This window comes from Pogona vitticeps, chromosome 1 (assembly GCF_051106095.1).
Source record: "Pogona vitticeps strain Pit_001003342236 chromosome 1, PviZW2.1, whole genome shotgun sequence".
In the NCBI taxonomy this organism is placed as follows: domain Eukaryota; kingdom Metazoa; phylum Chordata; class Lepidosauria; order Squamata; family Agamidae; genus Pogona; species Pogona vitticeps.
The window spans coordinates 154,995,546-155,023,111 of record NC_135783.1 but is presented as its reverse complement, the minus strand read 5'-3'; the positions used below and the strand labels follow the sequence as shown (position 1 = coordinate 155,023,111).

General features: G+C 42.2%; 1 protein-coding gene across 3 annotated transcripts in view; it reads right to left on the bottom strand.

The window, feature by feature from the left end:
• MACROD2 (mono-ADP ribosylhydrolase 2) overlaps positions 1–27,566 on the bottom strand; it is a 1,236,456-nt gene that overhangs the window by 124,589 nt on the left and 1,084,301 nt on the right. For all 3 annotated transcript variants that reach the window (XM_073003448.2, XM_073003446.2, XM_073003438.2), the window contains exon 11: positions 19,970–20,053. In XM_073003448.2, coding sequence (XP_072859549.1) covers positions 19,970–20,053 — 84 coding nt within the window. The remainder of the gene's footprint in view (positions 1–19,969; positions 20,054–27,566) is intronic.

The window sequence follows — 27,566 nt, the reverse complement described above, 5'->3', positions numbered from 1 at the left end:
GCTGAACACATTCCATATGCGTTGCCTCCGATGGATTTTTGGCATCACCTGGCCGGACAAAGTTCTAAATAGAGTAGTCCTAGAATGAGCTGAAATTTTTAGCACGTATACATTACTGAAACAGCAACGTCTACGTTGGCTTGGGCATGTCATGAGAATGGCTGCTGGTCGGATTCCAAAAGATCTCCTGTATGGAGAATTATTGCAGGAAATTCACCCCAGAGGGAGACCACAGCTGTGATACAAGGACATCTGCAAGGGGGACCTGAAGGCCTTAGGAATGGACCTCAACAGATGGGAAACCCTGACATCTGAGCATTCAGCCTGGAGGCAGGTGTTGCATCATGGTCTCTCCCAATTTGAAGAGACCCTTGTCCAGCAGAGCGAGGCAAAGTGGCAGTCACGAAAGCAACAAAATCAGTGAGCTGGACAGGGGACAGATTGCATTTGTCTTCAGTGTGGAAGGGATTGTCACTCTTGAATTGGCTTTCTCAGCCACACTAGACGCTGTTCCAAGTCCTCCATTCAGAGCATGTTAACATAGTATTTCAAGATGCCTAACTAGTAACTAACTAGATGATTCATGCCATCATTGCTGAATTCAAACTCCCATTTAAAAACCAGGAAATTCAATTCTTCAGAATACCTCTGTTTTATAAATGTGGGATACATCAGCAGTAGAGGTAGGGGTATTCATATTTGTATACGAATACCCCCACACAGGTGGACATAATGAGGGTCCAGCACCCTAGGGCCAGACCATCCACTCACCTTTCGCTGTTGCCATGGACTCCACACTCCCTTTCTATCTGTGAGCCACTCCTGGCAGGAAGCAGGAGGATGAGCCTCACTGCAAGGTCAAAGAATCGCTCACAGACCGTGAGCTCTGGAGCGATAAGGAGAGCGGAGCCCACAGCAACAGCAGAAGGTGAGTGGACAGTCCGGGCCCAGGTAGCTGGACCCTCATTATGTCCATATGTGCAGGGGTATTTGTATTCACATATGAATATGAATACTCCCATCTCTAATCAGCAGCCAAGGTGATCTACAGCAGAGGTCTCCAACCCCTGGTCTCCAGCCCGGTGCTGGTCCGTGGCCTGAGCCTGACCGGGCCGTGGAGAGACCTCCTCCCCCACTCCGCAGACACTCCCCACACACAGCCAGTTTGCACCTACGTGCAAGCAAGCGCCCACATGAGCGCTATGCCACCCTTCGTGCATGCGCACAAGTGCACCCCCCTGCATGAGCACTGCGCCGCCCTTCGCACATACGCACAAGCACAGGGGGGTGCCCCGCCTTCCCCAGCCAGTTCATGGGGCTAAAAGGGTTGGGGACCGCTGATCTACAGGATACCCTCTTGTGCTCACTACCATTCATAAAGTGACACCAAGCAAAGGAAAACTCCAGAAACTGATGCCTTTTTTCATCAATTAATCATGTCTCACTCAAACACAAAGCAATTGACAGGACTGTTTTTCAATAAGTATGAATGGCAGTGAGCATCTGTGCCAAATTTGGAGGTCCAGTTTCAAAGTTATAATTTTTTGTTGGGCGTTCCTCCATCTTTATAATTGCATTATGGAATGCAGAATTGCTCTGTTGCATAATATCTATTGCGGCACACTCATGTAGCAATAATATAGTAGAATTCATTCATTCATTCATTCAGGTATCACCCCCTTGGTGCAATGCTCTCTTCTGGGCGGTTCACAACAAATAAAATAAACAGAGATATAACAGTATTTAAAATAAAAATTAAAAGTGTAAAATCAACCAGAAAAAACAACAAGTGGTGCAAAGGCAGAGCAGAGGTGTGACATCAAGCAGCGTAATTGTAGAAGGCCTCCCTGAAAAGCAGTGTTTTAAGCTGCCTTCTCCATATTAGCAGGGAGGGGGCTAGGCATAGTTCCACCAGGAGCTGGTTCCATAGTGTCAATGTGATGAAGGTCTGACTCCTCATAGAAGACTTCCGGGCCACACAGAGAAACATTGCCTGAGAAGATCTGCTGGGTTGGGCAGATGACATTGGAGAAAGATGCTCTGGCATATAATGTGGTCCCAAACCATGGAGGGCTTTATACATGGGTATCAAAACCTTGAATCTGATCCAGGACACAATGGGTAACCAGTGAAGGTGAGCCAAAACCAGAATTATGTGATCAAATTTGCTCATACCAGTTGCCAGTCTGGGCACTGCATTCTGGACTTGCATCCTCTGGGTCATCGTCAAGGAAAGCCCCAGATAGACATCATTACAACAGTTGATCCAGGAGAATACCAGCACTTGCACCAATGTCTGAAGGGAATCCTCATCTAGGCAGGGGCAGCGTTAGGCAATAAGTCTCAGCTGGTTAAAGGTAGATCTGGACACGGCTGCAATATGGGAATCCTAAAAAAGCACTGGGTCCAGAAATATGTCCAATTAACAAACATGATCCCTAAACAGGAAGACAAAACCATTCAGTATAGGGATAATTCCTCCCAACCTCTCCAAGGGATCCCCCAGGAGCAAAATATCAAAGTTGTCTCGGTTCACTGTGAGTCTGTTGGCACTGGTCCATTCCAAGAATGAATCCAGGCATCCTGCAGTGGTGGTAAAGGACAGATAGGGTTGCATGTCATCAGCGTAGTGATGACACTTTAAATCTCCTGGCCCCCTTTTTACTGCTATTTAGAAGGCAGCTTAAAACACTGCTTTACAGTGCTTTACAGTGTTTTAAGCCTAAAGAGGGAAGTCACATCCACCCTATGATTCACAGCTTAATCCTCTAGTTTCTTTTCTTTTCTTTTCCTTTAAAGCATGACCATGATTCTGCTAATAAACCAAATGTCACCACTGGGATCTCTTAGATGAAACTCATATAATGTTCCAGTTATGTACAGTACTACGACTTCATTAATGTCCCTCCAGCAGAACATACAACACTACTGGAATGGGTTTCTCCTTTTTGCTTGTAGCAGATCTACAGGTGTGCAGTGGGGAAGGAAGGAACAAGTCCTATTCATTGATGAAAGTCCCATTCAAAGTACGCTGGATTTTTAGAGCATAACTATTCTAATTTAGTATCTAAAAAGAACTGTAAAGCTATATGTGATAGTAGCCTTTTCCCCTTTGACAAGAGTGATGTATACATACAAGACAAACCAAGAGCTTTGTTATTTTATACTGCACTAGTCTATGCTTTTGCCAATATTTTCCATGGAGTTTGCCAGTTACATGGAGAAATTCTTCCTCAGAAGCACAACTGGGCATCATTTGTTAAAAGCGCTACCAGAACATTAATTTTAAAAACTTGTTCACTCTAGTTTCGAAGCCATATGTGTGATTTAAAAGCACACTATGGTAGGAAGATATCCTTAACCAGTGAGAAGAGTATTATATCAATCCAATGGCAGCCATACTCTAATCATCTATGTGGCATGAAATCATTATCAGTGGCTGAAATCCTCTTATGCAGCTCTCTGTGTGTAATGGCATCACCAACAGAGGCAAATCGTTGTTGATTGGATTTCATCTGATGATTTCAGGGTGCACCCAATTCGGACACAATGCAATGAAGTCACGTATACCCCAGAACCACCAAAACAAGCTGTTAATCAACAAGGACTTGCTGCTGAAATTCCTTTTGTGTACATGAGGCTGCGCAACAGGATATCACTCAATGTCGAATGAATGAATGAATGAATGAATGAATGAATGAATGAATGAATGAATGAATGAATGAATGAATGAATGAATGAATGAATGTGCATGCACACAGAGATGTATAATAAATTAACACTTGGAAGTAATTCCAAGCATGTTATATCTAAGAGGCTAAATGTCACATAAGAGTAATCAGGGATGGGGACTTGAGTCACGGGACTCGCTGTCAAATCAGAATTAAGTTGTACAAGACTTGGGACTCAGGACTTGGTACCAAGGACTTGGACTCAGACTTGGGACTTGGATTCAAAGACTTGCCAACATCCCTGAGATTAATTGTCAAAAAACATTATCAATCTTAATCATAATGTTTAGGAACACCTGTCACTGGTTTTCATGCCTTACCTAATGTTAAGTCTCCTCTCCCACCCTCTGCCTCCAGTTCTCATTTAGTTCTCATTTAGTACAGAGCTTGAGAAAATAACTTTTTTGGAATATAACTTCCCCCTATCAGTGCAGCTAGTGGAGATGCTCACTGGAGAGGATTTTAAAATAAGTAACAGACCCCAAATGTAACGTTTCAGAGCTCTGAGCATAAATATGTTCAACCTGAGGTAAATGAGAAGCAGGATTTTGGGTGTTGTAGTAAAACATTGTTTTCCACAAAGTAACTTTTTCCAGGCTCTGCGATCCAGTGATTCAGCATGCATCTTGACTGGCTATTGCTACATCATTATTAAAAGCACTTTTCAAAGTCTTTCCAAGGCAGGATGACCTACTCTATGGCCTTTTATAAGACTGGTTTCACACTTAAGGAAAATGCAGGGGCTAATGTTTATCTTTGGATTTCTCAGAAGTTGAGATCAGAGGCACATAAATGACAAGGAACCATCTCAAATCATTGCCAGACACATGCCTGATGTTCTGGCTATTATAAGAGTTACTTTCTCACTACATTTCTGTCAAAGTTTCTGAATGTGTCTAGAAAAGTAATGTTACAAGCGGTGGTAAAGCTATTTTAGCAATATTTAAAATGAGAAAATTTATCTATTCTGTGACTATGTTTTACAGTGGAAAAAATGTTTATGTCAAAAAATGATACCTGAAACATGACTAAAGGCAGTTCGTTGGCAATATATAAATGAGAAGAGAGGGTTAGCATATTATTTCCTTAGGCAAAGGAAGTAAAAATAAAGACACTGGTAAGAAAACAGTGATAGATACTAGAGAACTCTTTTAAAATACTCTTTTCAAATCGAAATAAACATTTAAAATGAAAAAAAACATGTTTGCAAATGACAGTCTTTCACTGAACATCTTTTATTGATGAAGAACCTTTTCCTAATTACATCTCTCTACTGACACAAGACGCAAAGCAAATGGAAAGGTTTTAAATAGTGCATGTCTCTAGCAAAGAAGCAATAGCATGTATCAGTTCTCCCTCCCTCCCTCCCTCCTCCTCCTCCATTCCCTAGAAGGCAATGGAAAATCCAAACTTACTGCCTGGTGACTCTCCCAGATGCATTCTCTCCCATATATATATGAATAAATTTTCATTGGTATACCTTTCATTGGTATTACCCTTTTTTACATTTGTGTAATTCTGGGAACTGCACAGCCTTTTCTGTGTTCTACCTGGAACGTGTGTGTGTGTGTGTGTGTGTGTGTGTGTGTGTGTGTGTGTGTGTGTGTGTGTGTGTGTGTGTGTGTGAGAGAGAGAGAGAGAGAGAGAGAGAGAGAGAGACAGACAGACAGACAGAGAGACAGAGAGACAGAGAGACAGAGAGAGAGAGAATTTCTAATGCAGGTGACAACTGCCTCATAATGTCTCTCTCTCTCTCTCTCTCGTAACAATAATTGATATGTAGGAATCTGTCATTCATTCTAGAAGTGATAGCAAATGTTGTGCATGACACAGTAAGTCATTTTAGACTAGGAAATCTAGATAGTTCCAAGGTATAGCCAACATCAAATAGAAACATCTGTCTGCCATCCCAAGGAGAGAGAAACAATTTAAAAAGCAGGCGTCTGCAACTTAACGGCAGCCCAGCACAGGCGAAATAAGCACATCATTCACCAGAGCAGGATTCCTGGCAGTGTGCTTTGTTTTCCTTTGCCAAACTGGCTCCTGATTATTATTAGAAGTCTGCTCTCCTTTTCCTCAGCTTCTTGAAATAAATGGACAAGTCGATATACACATTTGTAGCTTCAAAGGAAAAACGACAACCCGGCGTTTAATAGCAGCTGTTTCACCCACAAGGAAGACAAAGGGCTCATTCCTCTAAAAATAGAAAACTTTCTGAAGCCTGGCTACTTTCTCACCACTTTTAAGGAGTGGCATTTAGTATGCAAGGGGGCAAAGCCACACGCATATGGCAACAGTGGCAGCCCCCCCAAGGAAACAGCTGATGCCATAAGCAGCCAGGAGGTCAGATGGGGAAGGATGAAACAAGAATTTTGTGGAAAGCAGAAGGAAATCTCTGAGCTGTAACACGAGAGAAGGTTTCAGCATTTTCCACTTTCCTTGTAACAGGTCTCAGGAGAATGCATTGTCACATCACTTTCTGGTCCCATCACAGATGTAGAAAACCAAAAATGTTTGCAGCCTGATGCAGGGCATTTTAATTCTTTGTTTGTTGCACAGCTTTTAAGGAAGGCTAGATTGCATTTCCTTCTTAATTTGGTCGCTGGAGCTTCTGCCCTGGACCCCATGCAAATAGGCTCTATAAAGACAATACTTCAGTATGGCAGCTTCTTGTATACCGCTTTTTAGATGTTTGCAGGATCTTCTGTAAGGAGAGGTGTTCTTCCACACAATCAATCACACTATTCTGTAAAGTTATAGCAAGGATTTCTGGGTGGGCAGGTGAATGAGAACATTGTTTCTCCTACACCAAGGTGATTTATTTCCCCAAAGTATGATACTGAAAAGTATGATACAATGAACTAAAATGGACTGGAATCAGACATTTTCAGTCAGACAACAACGTTTTTTACTCTGGAAATGGCAAACTCAGGAGAAATGGAGTGGCTCTAATACTGAGACAAGATCTAGCACTGACAGTTAGAAGCAAGATCTGACCAAATAATATCCATCAAACTTCTGAGAAAAGCTGTCAACATAACCATCATTCAAGTCTATGCTCCAACTACAGCTGCTGAAGAAGATGAAATTGAAAGCTTTTATGCAAACTGATTGCACACCATAACAAGACATACTTATAATCATCAGTGACTGGAATGTAGAAGTAGTAAGCAAAACAGAATGAAATGCGGTTGGAAATTTTAGCCTTGGGGTTAGAAATGAAGCAGGAGAATGACTCATAGAGTTCTATGAAGCCAAAAATCAATTCATTACAAATACAACGAGCGCATAACGAGCGCACCGTTTAACGATGAATTCGCATAGCGATCCATTTTTGGGATCGCTAATGCGATCGCATACCGATGGTTCCAATGGGCAAAAATCGTTGCCAAAATGGTAAGGCGGTGACAGCAGATGAGGCAATAGCTCTCTATCACTCTATTTGCACAAAACCCAGGTGGAACATAGTCATGATGGACCAACCCAAGACTATGTCATTGGGCAATCATTTGGTGTCAGACAATCTACAGTCGCTTTTCCAGAAATATTCTGGTTATCTAAACAACATTATTGTGTTGTGTTCTGTTTCAAGTGCATGCACTATCATTAATCAATGACAGCTGGTAGGAAAATAGCAGTGGACTGTTCTATGCAGAGTATTCTAGTCACAGGAAAGATCCAGAATTTAAACAACTTGCTCATTCTCCCTTCTTCCCTGGGGCTCAAACACACATTCCTCAATGGTGCTGTGATGCTATGCATGCATTAAAATGAATCACCAGGGTAGTGGCCTGACATTACAGAATCTTTCAGTCATCTTAATTTCTTTAATTAAATTATGATTTAGGTCAAGTTTAATCGCATCTTGTTCTATAACCCTTGGCACAGAAAGAGAGCAGAGCAAGGAAGGGTATTCAGGAGAGGAAATAATGTTTAAAGGAAGGTAGAAGAATTGGCTTCTGGTAATGGTTTAACCATTTTAACCGTTTTCAAGACCTGGTCGTTTGTTCACTGTCTTAACAATTTATTTTGAGCACGGCAGGATTTAACACAAAGCGATCAATCTGTGAAGCCCCTACTTGTGCAAGCTTGCAAAAAAAGAGAAGAAGCTGTCCTTTAAAAAATAAAATAAACGAAGCCCTTTCCCACATCAATTGCTTCGTGATAACCTGCATAGACTGGAAGGAAAACATGGCCTACTGAGCCGTCTTCTTAAAAGTATTTAAGAGCAGTAGGTGCAGTGATGACAAAAACACCTGGCAGGCATTCAGAATCTGAACTTGAGTTCACAAAACTCTTTGCAGTTTGCTTACTGAGTACTTTCAACACCTCTCACAGCCCCTGAAGTAAAGTTTCCAGGAGACATTCTGTTATCAAATGGCAGGAAGCTCAGGGCAGTCTCCCTATGCCAGCTTCCTTTCCCAGGAGAAAGCAGAAGAAAGTCTGGCAGTGTCTTTGTTAAAATCCATTTATTTACAGATTATGAGGAAATTGTTAGGAAACAAGCATGTTCCGCACAGGCAATTCTATTGCCAACACAGAATCAATATAAACTCTCTAAACCTAAGCGAAGAACCCACACCCGCTGAGCCTCTGTCTCAGTTAGCAGTTTCTCACTAAACTCTCCCCTAATGCCCTGATTTCTACGAAAACTTGGACCGTGCCATGTGCATGGCCAGCCAAAAACGCTCTGGAGGTCTCCTTGCCTCAGTGCAGCAGCCACTTCATTAAACTCCCATTAATCAGTGGGCTTTGTTCTCAACAACCAGGGCTTTTACCGGGAGGTGCTGGTAGAAAAACTGTTCTCTTGCAGAACTTACACACACAAGATAATGACCATTGTATTTTCTGCTGTCAAATAGCCTGTTTCTTTGCCAAATACCTTATATGATGATTGAAAAACAAGACTTCGGCTGAAATCCTGTTGCTTAGCAGAGTAAATTGCAACTAGCATAAGTCTATTAAATCAGTAAGGACTTGGTAAACCAACTTCTCCATAAATCCTATTGATTCAAATGGGCATACTCTAGTTGTGACTTGCTGTATTAAACAACAGGATTTCAACCAGCAATTCATTTATGGTGCAATCCTGTGCAAGTTTTTCTGAGACACCCCACTGAATTTAATTGAGCCTAATTTCTAATATATATAATTAGATTTATTGCCTCAGATGCCACAGTGAAAGTTACCTAAACAAGGATGGCTAGATGCAAAAGTGGACTGGTCTTCTCTGTAGAAGTAGAAATTTTAAGCAAGTTTAGCTTTCAAAAGCTACAGTAGCAAAAAGGACATCTTCTGCACTAATCCGAAAGTGAAGGGAACATGTCCTCTTTTGTATCTGGCCACACTTATCTAAACCCTTCAGCTTTCCAGGTGTAGCTTAAATTTTAAAAAGGAGAGTTACACACAACATACATGGAAATCAACCATCTACACTCATTCCCTTTAGTTTAATTAAGATCTTCTATACTGAATGTTGGTATAGAATACTTGTATTTACAATACACATCCTTCTTCCACAATGCTACAAAATTTGATTTATAAAGTACATTTTACCCTCATAACATGAAGAGAAATCTAAGCTCTTTTAGTGTTCAGTTCAAATGCAAACAAACAATGGCAAGTGAGACTAAGGGAGCTAGTTTTTTTCCCCATCAAGGTCTCCCTAATTTGTGCAAACTGATTCTTCATAAAACAACTGTTCTTTCTCACTGAGAAGCAAAGCACATGCACGTGCACACACACCAAGCCTTGTGCAACACCTTCTCTAGTGCTTCTAATCCTCAAAAGTCTGAGAAACCCAGAAGCAGTGGTCATTTTGCACACTTACATTAACAGATGGTTTGTATTAAAGCATTGCTTGAGCCACTTCCCGTAATCTGCACAGAATTAGTCCTTGTCCTTCACTTTTCTTGTTTAGAGCACCATAAACTATCTTGCACTCTCATGGGGAAGAACAATCACCTTTAGGTTTCTTATCCTCACATGTGTGGATGAAATAGGTGAGGATTTTCATCCACACTGCACATGGCATGCAGAACGCAATTTCCCTCTATCAATTACAAGACTTGTCAATCATCAATTATAATTATCTGTCTTAAGTTGTATTGTAAGGAAGAAGATGGGCTCTCGGGCTAGGATCTAAAGGACTGTGTCCAATAGTCCATGAATGAATGCATCGAGTCTTTCCAGTCTCCCCTAGTCACACTTCCAGCTGTTTGTTGGCATCCACTTGAACAATAAGGGGGCTTAGATTTCTCTTCATGTTATGGGGGTAAAATGTACTTTATAAGCTGAATTTTCAGTCTTCCCTCCCAACAGTATCCTTGTGTCCTCTTCAACAACAACAACAACAACAACAACAACCAAAACACCCAGCTGCCATCTCAGTGACTGGAATATCCTTCAGATCGGTAGTAGCTGATGCCACACAACAGGGAGCTGTGGGAAACTTAGACTACAGGAATTCCTGTCTGTAATTAGCTGATTAGATGATAGAGCAGAGGAACTGTAAATGAACAGCATAGCAAGCTGAGGGGCTATCAGGCAGTCCCCTGGCTCAGCGAAAACTAGCTGACCACTGCTGCCCCACAGCCAGTCAGAAAGCTCCAAAGGAAAAAGAGATGGGATTCAATCTCAGCAAACCAGACTTCCCTCTGGTCCACCTGTTAGGAATTTAAAGACAGACCAACTGTGGACTTGGCCCCTATCTCCTTACTTAGTTTTACTTTACTTTACTTTTATTAGATTTCCCCCCCCCCTCCTCCAGACAAAGTCTACTCGGGGCAGCTTTGATAAAAACATCATGATAAAAACATCACAATAACAAAACATTTAAAACATCAAATTTTAACACTTATGTAAATCATTGCCAAGATGAGATAATTAAAAAGAATAAAGATTAATTAATTGACTGGAGGGAAGGCCTGCCTAAAGAGCCAAGTTTTTAAATGGCTTTTAAAGACACCCAGCAAGGGAGCTAGACGGATTTCTGTTGGGAGGCTGTTCCATAGCTGAGGGGCCACTGCCGAGAAGGCCCGGCTTCTTGTTCTTTCTTTCCGGGCCTCTCTCGTTGTTAGGCCCCTCAGCCGTCCCTGCTGGCTATATTGGGTGATTCAGGTAGATCTAGGTGGGAGAAGACGATCTGCTCTACACAGTCCTCTCCCCCTTCTTTGTTGTCACGCTGTGTTACTAACTGATTTGTTGCTTATGGTGTTGGAACCAGAGGTAAGGTGTCAGCTCACAGAGATTTGAGGGAATGTTACTCAAAACCCTGCTTGGTATGCTTGGTTCCAGCTTTCATCTGTTCAGTTCTATCTGTCATATTTACCTGTTCAGTTGCATTGGCAGGTCTGTGTATCTCTCTGCCAAAACTAGCTAGGTAGCTTACTGCTGGCGCTACCTAGGCAGGACAAAGCTCTGTAAGAGACCTGGATACATTAGGCAGCAGCGCAAAGGAGGATGGGTGACAGACATGGCAATGGTCTAAGAGTCAGCTGCAGCAGCCTGTGGTCCTAGGGCAACTGGGTGGGGGATCATCCCATGGTCACAGAATGAGACATCCCCCAAGTTGGATAGTGGTGGCCCTTTATCACATGACCCAGCAAGTAGGCTGGGTCAAGCACTTGTGATAGTACTCAGGTTCTTAGAAACAGAATCTTTGTCATGGAGCCATGATTTGACACAGTAAAGCTGTATCTAAGAAAGGATACGGTTGGTATCAGTCTAGTTAAGTGTCCTGAGTTATTTTTCCTTCTCTTCCCTGGCCTGTTCCTGATTGTGATCACAAGACAAAAATATTGAGAACTTTGTGTGGAGGCATGTTTGTGGGTGTAAGTAAACCACAAGCACAGCAGAGAGGCATTTGAATGCCAGTCTTAATTATTCATGTCTCTGTGTTAGTAAAATAGCTTAAACAAAAACAAGAGACAATTGAGCAGCATTCTGTTAAAGGGAAAAGTGTGATCTGCCAGAACAATCTATTTCCAGAAAGCACACACCAAATCCAACCCCTTATATCTCTCCAAAGATGAAAATGGAAAAAAAAACATATATCATCAGAGGTTGATACCAGCAAAATGTGGTTTTCCTCGTTCCCCTGGGGAAATACTCCTTAGGGAAAGAAGTAGAGAAAGAGAAGGAAAAAATGCCTTTGAATAAATGCCCGTCTTCAGCATCACTGCTTACAGCATTGATTATCCCATTGTTCACACTGAGGTTGTGGGATCTATTTTTGTGATTAACACAGTGCTGCTGGTAAATGGAACACAGTTCTTTTTATGTGCCGCAGATTAATAAAACCCCGTTGTTTGCATATGCCCTGTGAGATCAAGTGAGCAGCACTGTAAAAGGAGCTAGATGTCAGTAAAAGAAAATTTAAGATTAGTTCTCTTGTAAATGTCGTCATTATCATTATCACTATTGTCATCATCACCATCAAGCAAACCAGACAGTGCAGGATTCTGAAGGCGCACACTTGCTTTTTAAGGCAATGGCTGTGTTAAAATTTCATCAGCAGAGCTATCACTGCTTCCCCTCTGTGCCATATAATCAGAGCTTTTTTTTCTTCATTTTTCAGATAACAGGCAGAATTGTGACATGAGTTCCTTGACAGATGAGTACTCTGGAGGTAACCTGGGTTGCCACTATATATAATTCTTTTGTAACACAACACTGTATTTGTCACTTTTGAGAATTAGAATTTTGTGCCTTACTGAGGAGAGGGAGGAGGAAGAGGGTCACAGTGACAGTAACACAACTGCATTACAAAGATTCGCAAAAAGAAATAAAAATACGGGATTCTTTATTTACTTTTAAGAGTAGATCCATGGCCAACTTGCATAAAGGCTCAATTCTAACTTATGGCAACCCTTCTCAGGGTTTTCTAGGCAGAGGCTGAAATCCTGTTGCTTAGCACAGTAAGTTGCAACTACAGCAGGTCCATTGACTCAGTAGGAATTGGCTGTCAACTCCTCCATAAATTCCATTGATTTAGTGGGTCTACTCTAGTTGTGACTTACTATGCTAAGTGAGAGCTGGACCATAAAGAAAGCTGACCACCGAAGAATTGATGCTTTTGAATTGTGGTGCTGGAGGAGGCTCTTGAGAGTCCCTGGACTGCAAGGAGAACAAACCTATCAATTCTAAAGAAAATCAACCCTCAGTGCTCACTGGAAGGACAAATCCTGAAGCCCAGGCTCCAAACCTTTGACCATCTCATGAGAAGAGAAGACTCCCTGGAAAAGACGCTGATGTTAGGAAAGTGTGAAGGCAGGAGGAGAAGGGGACGACAGAGGATGAGAGGGTTGGACAGTGTCACTGAAGCTATCAACATGAATTTGACCCAACTCCGGGAGGCAGTGGAAGACAGGAGGGCCTGGTGTGCTCTGGTCCATCGGGTCATGAAGAGTCGGACACGACTAAACGACTAAACAACAAAAATGCTAAGTGACAAGATTTCTGCCACAGAGTATTCAGAATCAGTTTATCACTCCCTTCTGAGTATGCTTGAGGACTATGCGGCTTATCCAAGGCTATATTGGCTGGCTTTTCATCCAGGAGGCCCAGCAGTGAATTAAACTTGCAAGCCAACTCACTGAGCTATCCTGACAGCTAGTATACCTATCTGAAGAAAAAGAAAAAGAATACAAGACAGCTAATCTGCACCAACTTGAGTTCTAATGACACATTTCTCTCAGTGTTTAAAACACTCTGGAGAGGGAGAGTTGGAAAGATCTAGGCCTGATAACATCCACCCAGCATGGGTGAGGCCCAATACAACTAAAAAGGTAGAAGGATGTGATATATATATATAAACATACACATGTTGCAAGTATAGAAATGGCTTCCATTTGCATATGGAACTTTTGGGATGCTGGCTATAGCTGGTATAGAATATATAAAGAAAGATTATCTGACAACTCAGATATTTAGAATGCATCAAGACAAATAGAAACTGTCAAAACTAAAATGCAACAAGGTTTCAACTAGATGAAAAAGTGCATTCCTTTCTGTATATTTTTGCATTAAACAGTGAATGGTTTCATGGTCATATTTGCTACATTACTTCCCAAAGGACTCATTCTGTAGTACTTTATCTTCATTTGAATTGTCCTTTTCGAGAAATCCATAAAATTCACTATATTGTGGAGGAATGATCGGACCAAAAGCTACAAACAGACCAAAACTCCTGCTACCTTTAAAAATGGTTTTTTAGAGCTCAGTGAAAGCATGCATGGCTTGCATCAATATATTTTACTATAATACAGCAAATGAAACTGAGATTTAAAGTGGAAAATTAAATTAATGCCCATAGGGATAGCACAGCAAGAGGATCAATCAATGCTTTTCATATCGCAGGTAGTCTAAAACCCATTGCAGAGAGGTGCCCTTGGTGGCTGCACAAAAAAACATAGATTTAACCTTATGAGCAACTGGTACAGATTAGAAAGAGGCCTTCTTCTGTCAAGGTGATATTTACTACAACAGGCCTAATACAAACAAGGCTAATCCCTGCACCTAAGCCAGTTAAACCAGCTGTCATTGCACTGCAGTCTACAGTGAAATTGCCAGAAAACCAGCCAAATGAATCAAGAGGACAACTTTACACAAATTTAGGTCGTCACAGTAGAATGTGTATATTCAATGAACTTTGTAAAACTACGGCTCCCTTTCCACACATTCTAAAGATATATCCACAGTGAAGCTATGGAGTAGTGAATGAGGTGGCCACCGCGACCTCTCACATTTTCATTAGCTCAGTCTTTCTGCATACAGTAGATCCCCACATGTATATGCAAGCTATTTAGTTTTATTATAAAAGATTACATACTCATTCTCAGTTACATAACTTTCCCTGCATGATCGCACATTTTGAAAAATGCAGAGACTCACTCCCACAGAAAGAACCTTTGGTAAATACAACTTGTATACCAAGTCCATTTAGAGTTGAGGAATCCGGTGGCTGCAAGGCACAACCTGCTCCTTTTCCAATATGTTCCTTGTACGCACCTTTCAAATGGATGAAAAGGGCAAAGGTAGTTTTGTGACGCAGCACACAGAAGCTGGCATTCAGACCTGCTGGCAAAATCCTGAATTGTAGCATAGGCTTCATCACACACTTCTCTTTGAATGAGGGGAAGACCCCTTCACACAGGGATCGCTGGGCCCTGTCTCTTCCTTCACAAAGAAGGGATACAAAACACAAAGCCTTTTGCTAGCTTCCGAAATGCTGCTATTCATTCATTTCTTTGAGGATTATTCACTTTTGAAAAAAGCTGAAAGGCATTTATACAAATACAGCAACAACAATAGCTAAAAATAATGTTCACAACCCAATATTTTTGTTTTTAAAATTAGAACTGATACCCCAAAGAAATATTATCTGTAAGTACTCCTGGTTCTTGATTCAACCATATCAGAAGTCCTCGTTACATAAACAAATGCTTAAGCATTCTGTAAAACAGCTTTTGGGTTGAAACCCCGGGGTGCTTCATATTCAAGCCTGTTGTTGACATTCCCAATGTGAATAAACGGCCGCAATGTACTCACAAAAGTTTTTTAAAACTACAAGATGTATATCTGGCAATTTCCCTCCTGCAGGATCTGTGTGTGGTTGCATGTGCCATACCAAGGACTGAACCTGTGATGTGAAAATTGACCCTTGATATAGCTCTAAATTCTTTAAAATGACCTTTTAAGCATGGTAGTCAATGAAAGAACTGCTAGGTTTCACTTACAGATTCTGCCCCCTCAAAAATATTTGTAAAAAAAAAAAAAGGAGAAAGAACCTTGGAAACATCAATCTCTGTATAGACAACAGAGATTATTAGAAAATAATAAGCCTGCCCAGACTTTGTGAACTCTACTGCCAGAACACCATATAGATTCCAAGCAGGTCCATGTGAAAGTATGGCATAAAGCACACTCTATATGAAGGAGGCAAGAATACCTATTTGTCAGGGAACTTATGCCTCTTACCTTCTCAGCTGTATTTCACACAATTCACTTTAAAAGGTAATGGGGTTACTCTGCAAGTGACCGTGTTAAAGATGATTTGCTGACCTCTGCCTCCAGTGATGATTGGGTCATCCGTCAAACACGTTTATATGCTAGAAAAGCACTGCACAAACAATGAATCTATCTAATGGCCCAATCCTGTGATTTTTCAACTAAAGCACATAAGCACTTTGGATAAAGTGCACCAAAAACAACACCTGGGCAAGATCATAAACACACAGAGCCACATCACAGCTAATACAATGGGTCTCCTAGGTGAAAATGCAGAGAAGTGAAGTGTCATAAATCAAACAATGCTGTGTGAAAATGGAACAGAAGCAAATTGCATGCCTTCCCTTTCTCTTATTTAATTGACATTTTTAGATAAGTCCATCTCAAAGATTTGGGTCAAAGTTAGCATTTCACCCCGGCCTTTTCACGTGATGCCACCCCTGGTGTTTAGTTAATCATGGCTAGTCCATCTTCCATTAGAGAATGAGAAGCAGAGCATTTAGTAAACAGTACGAATAAGCTATGGTAACAACTACAGTATAGGTTGTCTCCTTATTAATTGTTCTAGCTGAAGAAAAAGAAAAGGGTACATATTAGAGACAGAAATGAAAGCTTTTTTCTGCATAAGTGGGAATCAGAATATGTTGCACTTAGCTTAACTTGCTTAAATGTTATACAGTCGACAGAAGCAGCATTATCATATTACAAGCTTCTTAGGTTCTCATTTATTATGCTCATGTACCATCAAATTAATTCAGATGCATGACAACCCTTGTCAGTCTTTTCTAGATATAGTCCTCAGAAATGGTTTACCATTCCCTTCTTTTGAGGGCACCCTTGGACTATGCAGCTTGCCCAAGGCTACAAAGGCCAGGTCTTTTCCCATGAGTTACTCAGCTCATATTGCTATCAAGCAAGTTTGGGCTGTCATTAGGTAGAAGAAGGAGGTTGAGTTCTTTTCTTAAATTAATGACTCTACAACTCAGGAACAGGAAAAAAATGTACAAGTACTGAACAGAAGTGGCTGTGGCAGGGCTGTCAAGATATTACTTTGAAAGTTCCCTCTAATTTCTTAATTGTTGCATGGCAAGAAAAGAATTAATCCTACAGATTTTTCTCATCGCTTTGGCATCGGGCTGATCCTTAAATAACACAGAGTCCCCGAAATGTTCGGTTAATAAATCCAGAGCCAGCCTAGTGAATGTGTGCTCCCTACCATTCCACAGCACCCTGTGGTATCTCAGTGCTAAGGATTTCTATAGGGCCAGTTAACCCTTTGTATTCACATCTGGAACAAAGACATCAACTGGGTTTTAGATCCTGAATTAAGGATGGAAGGACTTAAAGAAGGGACAATGTTTTTGGTAGGCTATGATTGATGGGGAATTAGCTTTTCATCTGCACCAATCTCAGTGGTTTCATCAGAACTGTGAGGTGGGTTTGGGCAAGATACCCTTCTTAGTCCCCTCCCAAACATCTTGTCCCATCTTCATTACTTGTTTTTTTCCCCTTCTCTTATCAGCTCCCTTCTCCTTTCCTTCTCAAGTGAACAAAGGGGCAACAATAAAAGTGACACCTTTCTCATCACCTGTTTATAGATGCTTTGCAGGAGGTAGTGACAAACTGGAAATAAGAGGCAGCATTATTCCCCTCTCTATATAAATCTTCTATACAGTGGTGCCCCGCATAGCGACATTAATCCGTTCCGGATTAATCGTCGCTATACGGAAACATCGCAATGCTGGAGAGAAAACCCCATAGAAACACATTAAACTTCGTTTAATGCGTTTCTATGGGGTGAAAACTCACTGCTATGCGAGGTTTCCTCCATAGGGCCACCATTTTCGCCGCCTCGGTAAGCGAGGGCAGCGCGGGCAGCCATTTTGGAACCGCCGATCAGCTGTGTGAAAATGGGGCCTTTGGAAGGAAAAGCCCCCACTTTCACACAGCTGGCCGGCTGGGGCGCTTCGGAATGACGGCGGGAGAACCCTTCCCCTGCGGCCGCTCCGAAAGGCCTGCCAGTCAGCGGCTCCAAGTGGTGGCGGCAGCGGCAGGGTGTGTGTGTGGGGTCCGGATGCCTTCCAGGAGCTGCCCCGCACCCGCCTATCCCAGCCATGCTCGGACTCCCGGGAGTCCGAGCATGGCTGGGATAGGTGGCACAGGGTGGCTTCAAGCGGCGGTGGCGGCAGGGTGTGTGTGGGGGGTCCGGACGGCTTCCAGTGCTTTGCCTGGAAGCCATCCGGATCCACCCTACCCTGCCCCCACCGCCCCACGCCGCCTATCCCAGCCATGCTTGGACTCCCAGGAGTCCGATCATGGCTGGGATAGGTGGCGCGGGGCGGCTCCAAGCGGCGGTGGCGGCAGGGTGGGGTGGGGGGTCTGGACGGTTTCCAGTGCTTTGCCTGGAAGCGATCCGGATCCACTCTACCCTGCCCCCGCCGCCACTGAGAGCCTTCCGAGCTCTCAAAGGGCTTTCTCCAATGTTGGAGGCGGGCCCTTTGAGAGCATGGAAGGCAAATGTTAGTGGTCGGCAGTGGCTTTGGGGTCCTTCTGAGGCCGCCGCCCACCGTCGACATTTCCCCCCAGCTGAGCGGTGGGACTCCCGCTGAGCTGGGGGAAAATGCCCCTTCCGAAGGGGAATGCAGGCCGTGTCTTCGGAAGGACCCTTCGGAAGGGTCCTTCTGAGGCCACCACCGGCATTTTCCCCCAGCTGAGCGGTGGGGCTTTGAAGCTCCTGTCGCTCAGCTGGGGAAAAATTAGGCTATGGGAAAAAATCGCAAAGCGATTTTTCCCCATAGTCAACATCGCAATGCAATCGCAAAAGCGATCGCAAAATCCGCATCGGTATGCGGATTCGTTGTTAAAGGGGGTGCTCGTTAAGCGAGGCACCACTGTATATTGCTAAAGTGTTGATGCAATAATGTGTAACACTTATTCCTTACTTCACTTAATTCTTATTGTTAGCTTAGCTGATACAAGACAGAAATCTATCTTGTTAGTGCCTGGCCTTTCACCTAGTTAGAATGAGGGCACTGAACCAGGTACATGGAGGTCTGTTCTGCAAGACAGGATCAAGAGGACCCAGAAATTTCAAGGATGGATACATTAACCAGAGATATGCATCTGGGAAACAATAAGTTATCAGGAAGCATAGAACAGATAAGAGGGGAAGTGAATGTCATGTTTCTGTTTCACAGATACCTGAATTCTGATTCTAACTGGCGATCCTATGTTATGTTTGATGTCTATACAATGGAATGGACATGCCCTTAATAGATGCCAGTTCTCCAAAAACTAAACTGGTCTGAATGCAATGATTTTTATTAATAAAGAACTTTTGCATAACATGGCAGTTTTCTTTAGCTGAATAAGATCCTGATCTAAAAACCTTCCCATGAGTACCCTTATGGCATGAACCACCTGCACATGGAACAGAGACTTTACACAGTACCCACTGTGCTGCTTGTTGGCTACTATCCTTTGGGTATCCAAATCTGTTTCTTTAACCTGACCGCCACTATCAACCAATGAAAAAAAAAGTCATCTACTGTAGATAAACACTGCAGAAATTCAAAGCACAGAAACCCTGTTTAAGATAGATGTGGATTTGTACATAAATGGGTGGAAATTATGTCCTGGTTCAAAATGTTTCTCACTCATGGCATTCTGACTCATGGCAACCCTTTTCAGGATTTCCCTGGTAAAGAGTATTCAGAAGCGGTTTGCCATTCCTTTCTTCTGGCATGCCCTGGGACTGTGCAGCTTGCCCAAGGCCACACAGGCTGGCTCCACCTGCAGGAGGCACAACAAAGAATCAAGCCCCCAACCTCTGGCAGTGCAGCCAGATACCTAAACATAGCCATTACAACCAAGAAAACTATTTATTTTGCCTTTTCAGTCATAAACAAACGAACAGAAAACAAAACCAACTGCATTATGGCATTCCAAATATTGGTTATTTCACTCTCCTATGAGAAAGTACATCAATGCTAAAGAACTTAGGGCCAAAATTACACACAAGGGGAAGATAAAAGAAATCTTGCTCTGCTTACATGACCTAGGGCAAAACTAAACTAGGGAGGGATAAAGAAATTGCATTGTAAATATGGTGACTAGGAATATTTTCAAATAAATGAACTGAAGACTGTATAATTTCAGAATTAAATGGTGCCTCTCTTTGTGTAATGAAAAACTGATAAATGACTCCAAGGAGGTTTAATCCCACCTACCCTCATTATCGTCCTCCAGGTTCTCTGATTGTTTTGCTTTGCATTTCACGGGTGAAGGAGACTGGCCTTTCTGCTCCATTCCCTCTGTAAGTACAAAGAATTAATGAATAAACATGGTTAGTTTTGTTTCTGGGGTGATTTTGGAAGTATTTTTTACTTCTTTATTAAATCTGAATGTTTAAGATGTGGGAAAGATAACTACATTGGGCACGTTTTTTTCAGAAAGGTATTCTTCTACTTTAAGCATTGTTGAGGATTGATTTCCATCTCATACGCCCCGACTGTGGGTGTAAGAGACCTGAAGCCGAACGTGGAATGCCACATTTCAAAACCTTATGTACAGATCACCACACTCACATGCTCTTTTTATTTATTATTTACTAAGCTCTGAGAAATGCATTCAATGGTTCAATCATAGCACTTTCTTCTGAAGGCACACTATTTCAGTTTCATAACTTATACCAATAAAAAACAGTAGCCTCAGTTTTATGAGCTCAGGAAAGGAATAGTAGAAAACTCCTAAATAGAATACTATCATGCAGTTGTATCAACTTCTAGCACTGTGATGGGAGTGACAGAGTTCCCCAGGCTGGGCGCACCACTGTGTCTCCCAATGCACCTCTTGATGTGACATCCGTGAGTGGGTGTGGCCTGAGAGGTGACTACTGGTGAGAGTGCCAATAGTGGATCAGCCAACATGGGGCACCAGAGTGGAGAGTTCATAAGGATAGGAGCTGCCCATCATGTGTGAGATGCACAGGGAATTGTCAGGGAGCATATATGGTAAAGGTAAAGGTTTCCCTTGACATTTAGTCCAGTCGTGTCCAACTCTAGGGGGTGGTGCTCATCCCCATTTCCAAGCCATAGAGCCAGTGTTTGTCCAAAGACTGTTTCTGTGGTCAGGTGGCCAGCGCGACTAGACACGGAACGCCGTTACCTTCCCACCGAGGTGGTACCTATTTATCTACTCGCATTTTGCATGCTTTCGAACTGCTAGGTTGGCAGGAGCTGGGACAAGTGATGGGAGCTCACTCAGTCGCGTGGATTCGATTTACGATACATGATCTTAGCATACAGGACAGACATGTAAAAGGTTAAGGAGAGAGAGAGAGGAACACAAGGAGGGGGAGACCCTGTATAAAAGGGTGAGAAATGCAAGGGAAGGGAGGAAGACAACAACACCAACAGCAAGAGGCAGAGGGATGAGATTAAACTGGGGGTATCAGCAGAACTCTTGCAGGAAGTGGTATCCACAACTATTGGGCCCTGAAGTCTGTATTGGACAACATCTTGATCTTGTTACCCTGGAAGGAGGTAACCACCCCAGCACAGAAGTAGCACTAGAGATGTAAACACCAGGCCTAGTAATTCTGTCACCCGGAGAACTTTGGACTGACAGCCTGGGTGACTGAGGCTGAGGGCAAATCATGCAATGCAGCCAGAGAGATCTGCCTGCAACAAGGACTGTGCATGGTCAGGGCGTTATAAATTGTTGGTCTTAATAAAGCAATCCCATCTTGTCCATTCCCTGTGTAACTTCTCCAAGGGCCATTCAACAACCCCATTCATGGAGGCCATGGGAGACTACAAGGAATGAAGAGAAATACAAGTTCTAGTTGCATATCAGGCAGTAATAATGTATTATAGGCTAAAAGTTCCCTTCAGATCAATAGGAATTGGGCGCTCGTGTAGACACAGTTCTTAAATTGTCAAACAATATCATTATATATGGATTTTATTAGATTAACATGATCAGTTCAGTAAGTACTGATTGACAGCAAAAACAAAAGAAAAATCATGTGGAATGTAAGAACAACACTTTTAACATATACTTAGTACCACATCCATTAGGTATAAAGAATATACAAGAATGCAGTCCTAGGTCATTTAAGGTAATGTGCCCTATCACAACACTGATTTTCAAGCAAAAAATCCTAAGGTGCCAGTATAAAAAGAGTGAAGGTGGGAGGAGTGAGAAAGAGATATATCAATCCAGAAGTAACACAGCTTCAATAAAGAAATGCACAAAGATTCGCAAATTACAGACAGATGACAGACAGACAGACAGACAGACAGACAGATAGATAGACAGACAGACAGACAGACAGATGACAGACAGACAGACAGACACAGACAGACAGACAGACAGACAGACAGACAGACAGACAGACAGACAGACAGACAGACAGACAGATAGATAGATAGATAGATAGATAGATAGATAGATAGATAGATAGATAGATAGATAGATAGATAGATAGATAGATAGATAGATAGATAGATAGATAGATAGATAGATAGATAGATAGATCCACCATCCATTTATACTGAGCAGAACTTGGAGAAAACACTATTTTTGGAGAACAACTTCCAAGTATTTCCAAGCTCTGATTCTGTGCGGATAACTTATAAATATTTCATAAATGTGCTGTCTGCTCTAGAAACACAACTAAATTTTATACATGTTTCTTTCACATAAACTTAGTTATAAAAGCAAAAGAACAGTAAATTTTAAGAAGTGCAGGAAACTTGAAACTAAATACTTAAAAATTCAGAAAAAAGCAACAGAACAAGAAAACTTGCTCAAATACATTTAAAAGATGTGTAATTGTGCAGTTGGGATTTTACACCTAAGCACACATGCACTGCTACTGCTGGAAAAGGTTAACTAGGTCCATGTGCCTTTTCTCCATGCATGGAAAATACACACACACAATTCAAGGACTGCTAGAAACTTTGTTGTTATGGGCTGTCAAGTCACTACTGACTTATAATGACCCTAATAGAGTTTTTAAGGTAAGTTAAGCATTTAAGGAGCATCAGTTCTGCACCCTCAGTGAGTTTCCATGGCAGAGCTGGGATTCAAACTCAGGCCTCCTAAGTCCCAATGTGTCACTATAACATCCTAGGAACTACCTACTGGCAATCTTCGTTGTTTAGTCGTGTCCGACTCTCGTGACCCCATGGACCAGAGCACACCAGGCATCTTAAAAAGCCATCTTAGCAAGCCTTAAATACATCTGCCCGTTTGATTAAAGCCAGCTCAGCAATAGGCTGTGGGAGGTGTGGTGCTGCTACAGCATTTCTGGTTGAATATTGAAATACACCAGCGGCTCTTAAGAGGAGAAAAGGCTTTGGGGGAGGTAATTGACTGTCATGGAACAGAATCCAGGTTCATTTAAATTAATGAGAGAAGATACGTCTTTGACTTCAGCAATATCTGGACTATAACCACAATTTAGGATATGCTATCTCAAAACAAGTACACACACACACTTTACACGTTGAGAATATTTTCTCTATATCCGTTTTCATTGCAAAATGATAAAACAAATGTACGATCATTATTCTACAAAACCTGTTATTAAATTTCTCTTTCCTCTGCTTGAGTCTTAATGACCTGCCAAACTCAAACATTAGTGGCTGGTCTCTGGAAAGATTATATTAGGAACATAAACATCCTGCTGTTCCTTTGGGAGGGAGCGGAGCCTGACACTCACTGACATAAGCATAGTTTACAAAGGTAAGATAAGTACATTCCTTGGTGGCTCTGAGACATGTAAAACAGAAATTACAGTTTTCTCCGTATGCCAGTCACTTGGCCACCTGTTGTTTCTTCATCCGAACTGCTGGTTTAGGCGTCTGGCTGCAGAGCCAGAGGTTGGGAGTTTGATTCCCCACTGCGCCTCCTTGAAAAGGGCTGGACTTGATGATCCACAAGGTCCCTGCAGTTCTAAGATCATCATCATCATCATCATCATCATCATCATCATCATCATCATCATCATCATCATCATCATCATCATCTCTTTTAAAGCTGTTTCAAGAGCCTGACAGAAAAGCAGTCTCCAACCCACACCTCCAAGTGGCTTTACATAAGACTGTATTCAGGCCCTATGGTGCATATCTTGTGCTTTATTTATTACGCCAGAGGTATTTCAGTTTTAAAACTGAGCCATTAATGTGAAAAGTACGCGATGGGGGTGGGGAAGGGTTACAAATGCGTACTTCTGGAACACCTTTGGGGGAGTCGGTCTCTTAAGGTTATTTGCGGAACATGTGTACAGACTGCATGGAAGCAGCGGCAGTAATTCAAAAAGACAAGCTAAACCTAAGGGTTCAGTCTGCCAGAGTCATGACCCGTGAAAGTAATGAGCTGGAAGTCTATTAATGGTGGGAAATGGCTAATTACAGTTACAACCTCAAATATCTGTCATGCTGAACAAGAAGATGCTTTTCTTGGAAAGAACAAATCCTCTACTATTGAATATTTACAGATGCATATGGCTAATTCATGCAGGCGCTAGTTTGATGGCTCACAAATATCACATACACATGGGACACAGTGGCCTAAGCCTCTGAGACACAGAAGGAAAACAACAATTACAGTGCCTTTTTACAATGCAGGGATGAACTGAGCATCAAACATCCATTTCCAAACAGAGTAAGTTCAGATCCACTTTGCAGAACCTGGCCATTTCTCAGAAAAGAGAGGTACAGATATTGCTTTACCTGAGTAAGTAATATACCAAAGTTTTCGCTAGGTTGGATTCTGCTGATGGCATTTATTTACCAGTGTTCTACTGTACTCAGAATGCTTCTAACCAGTAAAAATGGGGAGAGGCAATATTTTCTAATTCTACCCTTTCATTGTAGCGCCCCCCCCAAGTCCAACTTCTCCCAGTCTTCCAGACATAGGTTTCCATCGTCTCCATTTCACCAATGAGATTCCTCCACTAGATCTAATCAAAAATTTTGGATGGAATGGAACACATTTTGGAGCCATCCCACAGACACATGGGTACTCAGGGAATAAGTGGAAGGCACCTCCTCTCATCATTTTAGGATGAAGTGTCTCCTTCCTCATTTGAGTCCACCACTATGCTGTAGTAATGCTTCCACTGCCCCTGCCCCCATTCTTATTTGGTTTTTCATGGTGTAATTTGGTTGATACATATCTCCACACATGCCTTAAACTAGCAAATGTTGCCATCAGAATGAGGGAAAGTATAGAGAAAGGCATTGGGGCATAATAGCTTTTTTGTGGATAGACAAGTTGTAGGCCTCAACCGAAACTAATGAATGAACAAAGACTCTGAAGCGGGAAACAGCGAAAGAGACTGTGGGTGGACTCCTGAAAAGAGGTATAAGCGCATCACATATAATTTAATGCAGACTGAGCTGGTGTTGGAACACAAGGGTGAACTGCCAAGAAGAGAAGCTCTCCTGCAAAACTGATGTTGCAGCTAAAAAAAAAATGGATTCCAGACATTATTTCTCTGATCTGTCAGAAGTCAGCTTTGTTCTGCCTCGGCAGTGCTTTGTCCCCTCCAAATGCCCTGGGGAGGGGATGGCTGCCATTTGCTTTGTCCTATACTCTGTTCCAGTGGTCCCCAACCTTGGGCCTCCAGATGTTCTTGGACTTCAACTCCCAGAAATCCTGGCCAGCAGAGATGGTGGTGAAGGCTTCTGGGAGTTGTAGTCCAAGAACATCTGGAGGCCCAAGGTTGGGGATCACTGCTCTATTCAACCCATACCAAGCCAATTCTGATTAACACCACTGGGAAGTGAGATTCTCACAAGTTTGTCTGTCTTCTCTCTTCTTCTTTAGGCACCCAGTGTTCATGTAGCCCCCCTTTCAAAGTTCACATATATATTGCTTTCTGTCCCACAGGTGCACTGTGTCTGCTTGCTCCAGCTCCAGCTCAGATGGCCCGATGCCTCCGTGAGTGATGACATGCCTGTGGCAAACCTGAACCTATGTCTAACTGAAAGCACACCTGCAGAGCCTCACATTCCAGTCCAATGGGCTAATTTTGCATGGACCCGTAGCACAGTCTAATTGGAATTAAGTTTCAAAGACTGAAGAGAAGAGGAAATACCAATATCTTACTCCCTGAGCAAAACAGACAAGAATAAAACTTTTTCTTTTAAATTAGTAATCTGAGCTGCAAGTCATAACTGGCTTTTAAAAAACTAAATTAGATTAACTTACGCTGCACATGTGTCTTTGGGTGTTTAGGCACATATGAGCATATATTACAGAGAAATGATAACAGAATGTTGTGCTTAGAATGAAGTTTTTCCCTAGACTTCTGAAATAACGTTAAATATGCAAGGACAAATATGTACAGTATATGCCTTAGTTTGTCCACATATGGATTTCCCAAACACATTATACTGTCGCATCTTTAAAAAATATGAAAATGTCACTAAGCATTATAAACAACAAAACTATGGATAGCAGTGAGCAGTATGTTATTACTTACATTATTTTCAATGACTATGTGAAAACCCTGTAACAAGGAGGATGAACATGCCACAGAAGGACAAGGTCTGGAAACCCGTTTTCCTTGCCTACCCATGTTGTTCAGATGGAGTATGGAAGGAAAAATGATGTTTCATCACTTCAGAAACCACTGTATTATCAACTGCAAGTAGCATCAGGAAAACAGCCACCTTAAGGGAACTTGCCAAGTCCATTATGGTAAACTGGGAGGGAAGGGGGGGAGAACATGTGTCTGTCTAGATGTGTGACCCGTAATCTTTCCACCGACACCAACTGCAGTCTCTTGGGATAGAAAATGCTGTGCATCCGAACCTATTAGAAGCATGTTTAGCTCCCTTTCTGAAAAGCCAGGCAGAAAAATGGAACAGATTTAAAGAATTACATACAAGCAACTAAAAAACAAAATGTTCAGAAAAAGAGAGTAGAGATGCACCTTGTACCACCTTCGAGAACATGATGGAGAAGAATCATGATGGGCCTCAAAGGTTTTCCCACAACTTTGGGGTGAGTGTTGTAAAGGCCATGCTTTTCACTGCGACTATGGCTGTTTTATTTGGGAATGGTAGGACGAAAAAATGAAACTCCAAGTTGATCTGGGGGGAACAAAGGAGGAGAGGCATGGCCTGAAAATACATGACCCATAGCACTTTTGAAGCAAGCAAGCTCATACTAATAAAAAGGGAAAGAGGGTTTTCGGAGTCCTTCTGGGTACAGTTGGTGTTCCCCTCCTTTGATATATGCTGTTCAGCTCCTGCCATCTTCCATGGTCTCAGAGAGGCGCTGACATTTGCTTCACATTTGTTGCCTGCAGGCAACAGACTTGCTAAAGTCGCTCTGGGGCTCTGGGGCCAAAGGCAGCCTGCTCAATGAGCAGTAGAAGGCAGAGCATCATATGATAAGCTTTTTCTGCACAGCAGTAGGGCAGAACTAAAAGAGGACATCACATTACCTCGACAATAACATCTGATCTTCACTGGATCCATGAACACTAGTGGACGGCTGCTTTAATAATCCTGACATTATGTCTGGCACCCATACAAAAGCATTTGGAAGTTATCCTGAGAGTTTGTAAAACTGGAGAAGTGACATCAGCAGGAGTTATCTTTCTCTTTGTTCTATGGACTGAACTCTGAACATCATCCTACATATATTTTCCTATTTGCTCATAAGGCTGTCCTTTGAAAAAATAATGGGGTTAAACTGTTCCAGTGTAACCTCCACTGAGTAAAATGCCTTGCTTTCCAACTAAACAGACATACTTCCTGGGGGAAAAAGTCTGAGCTTCCATGTGCACCACATAGTCACCGT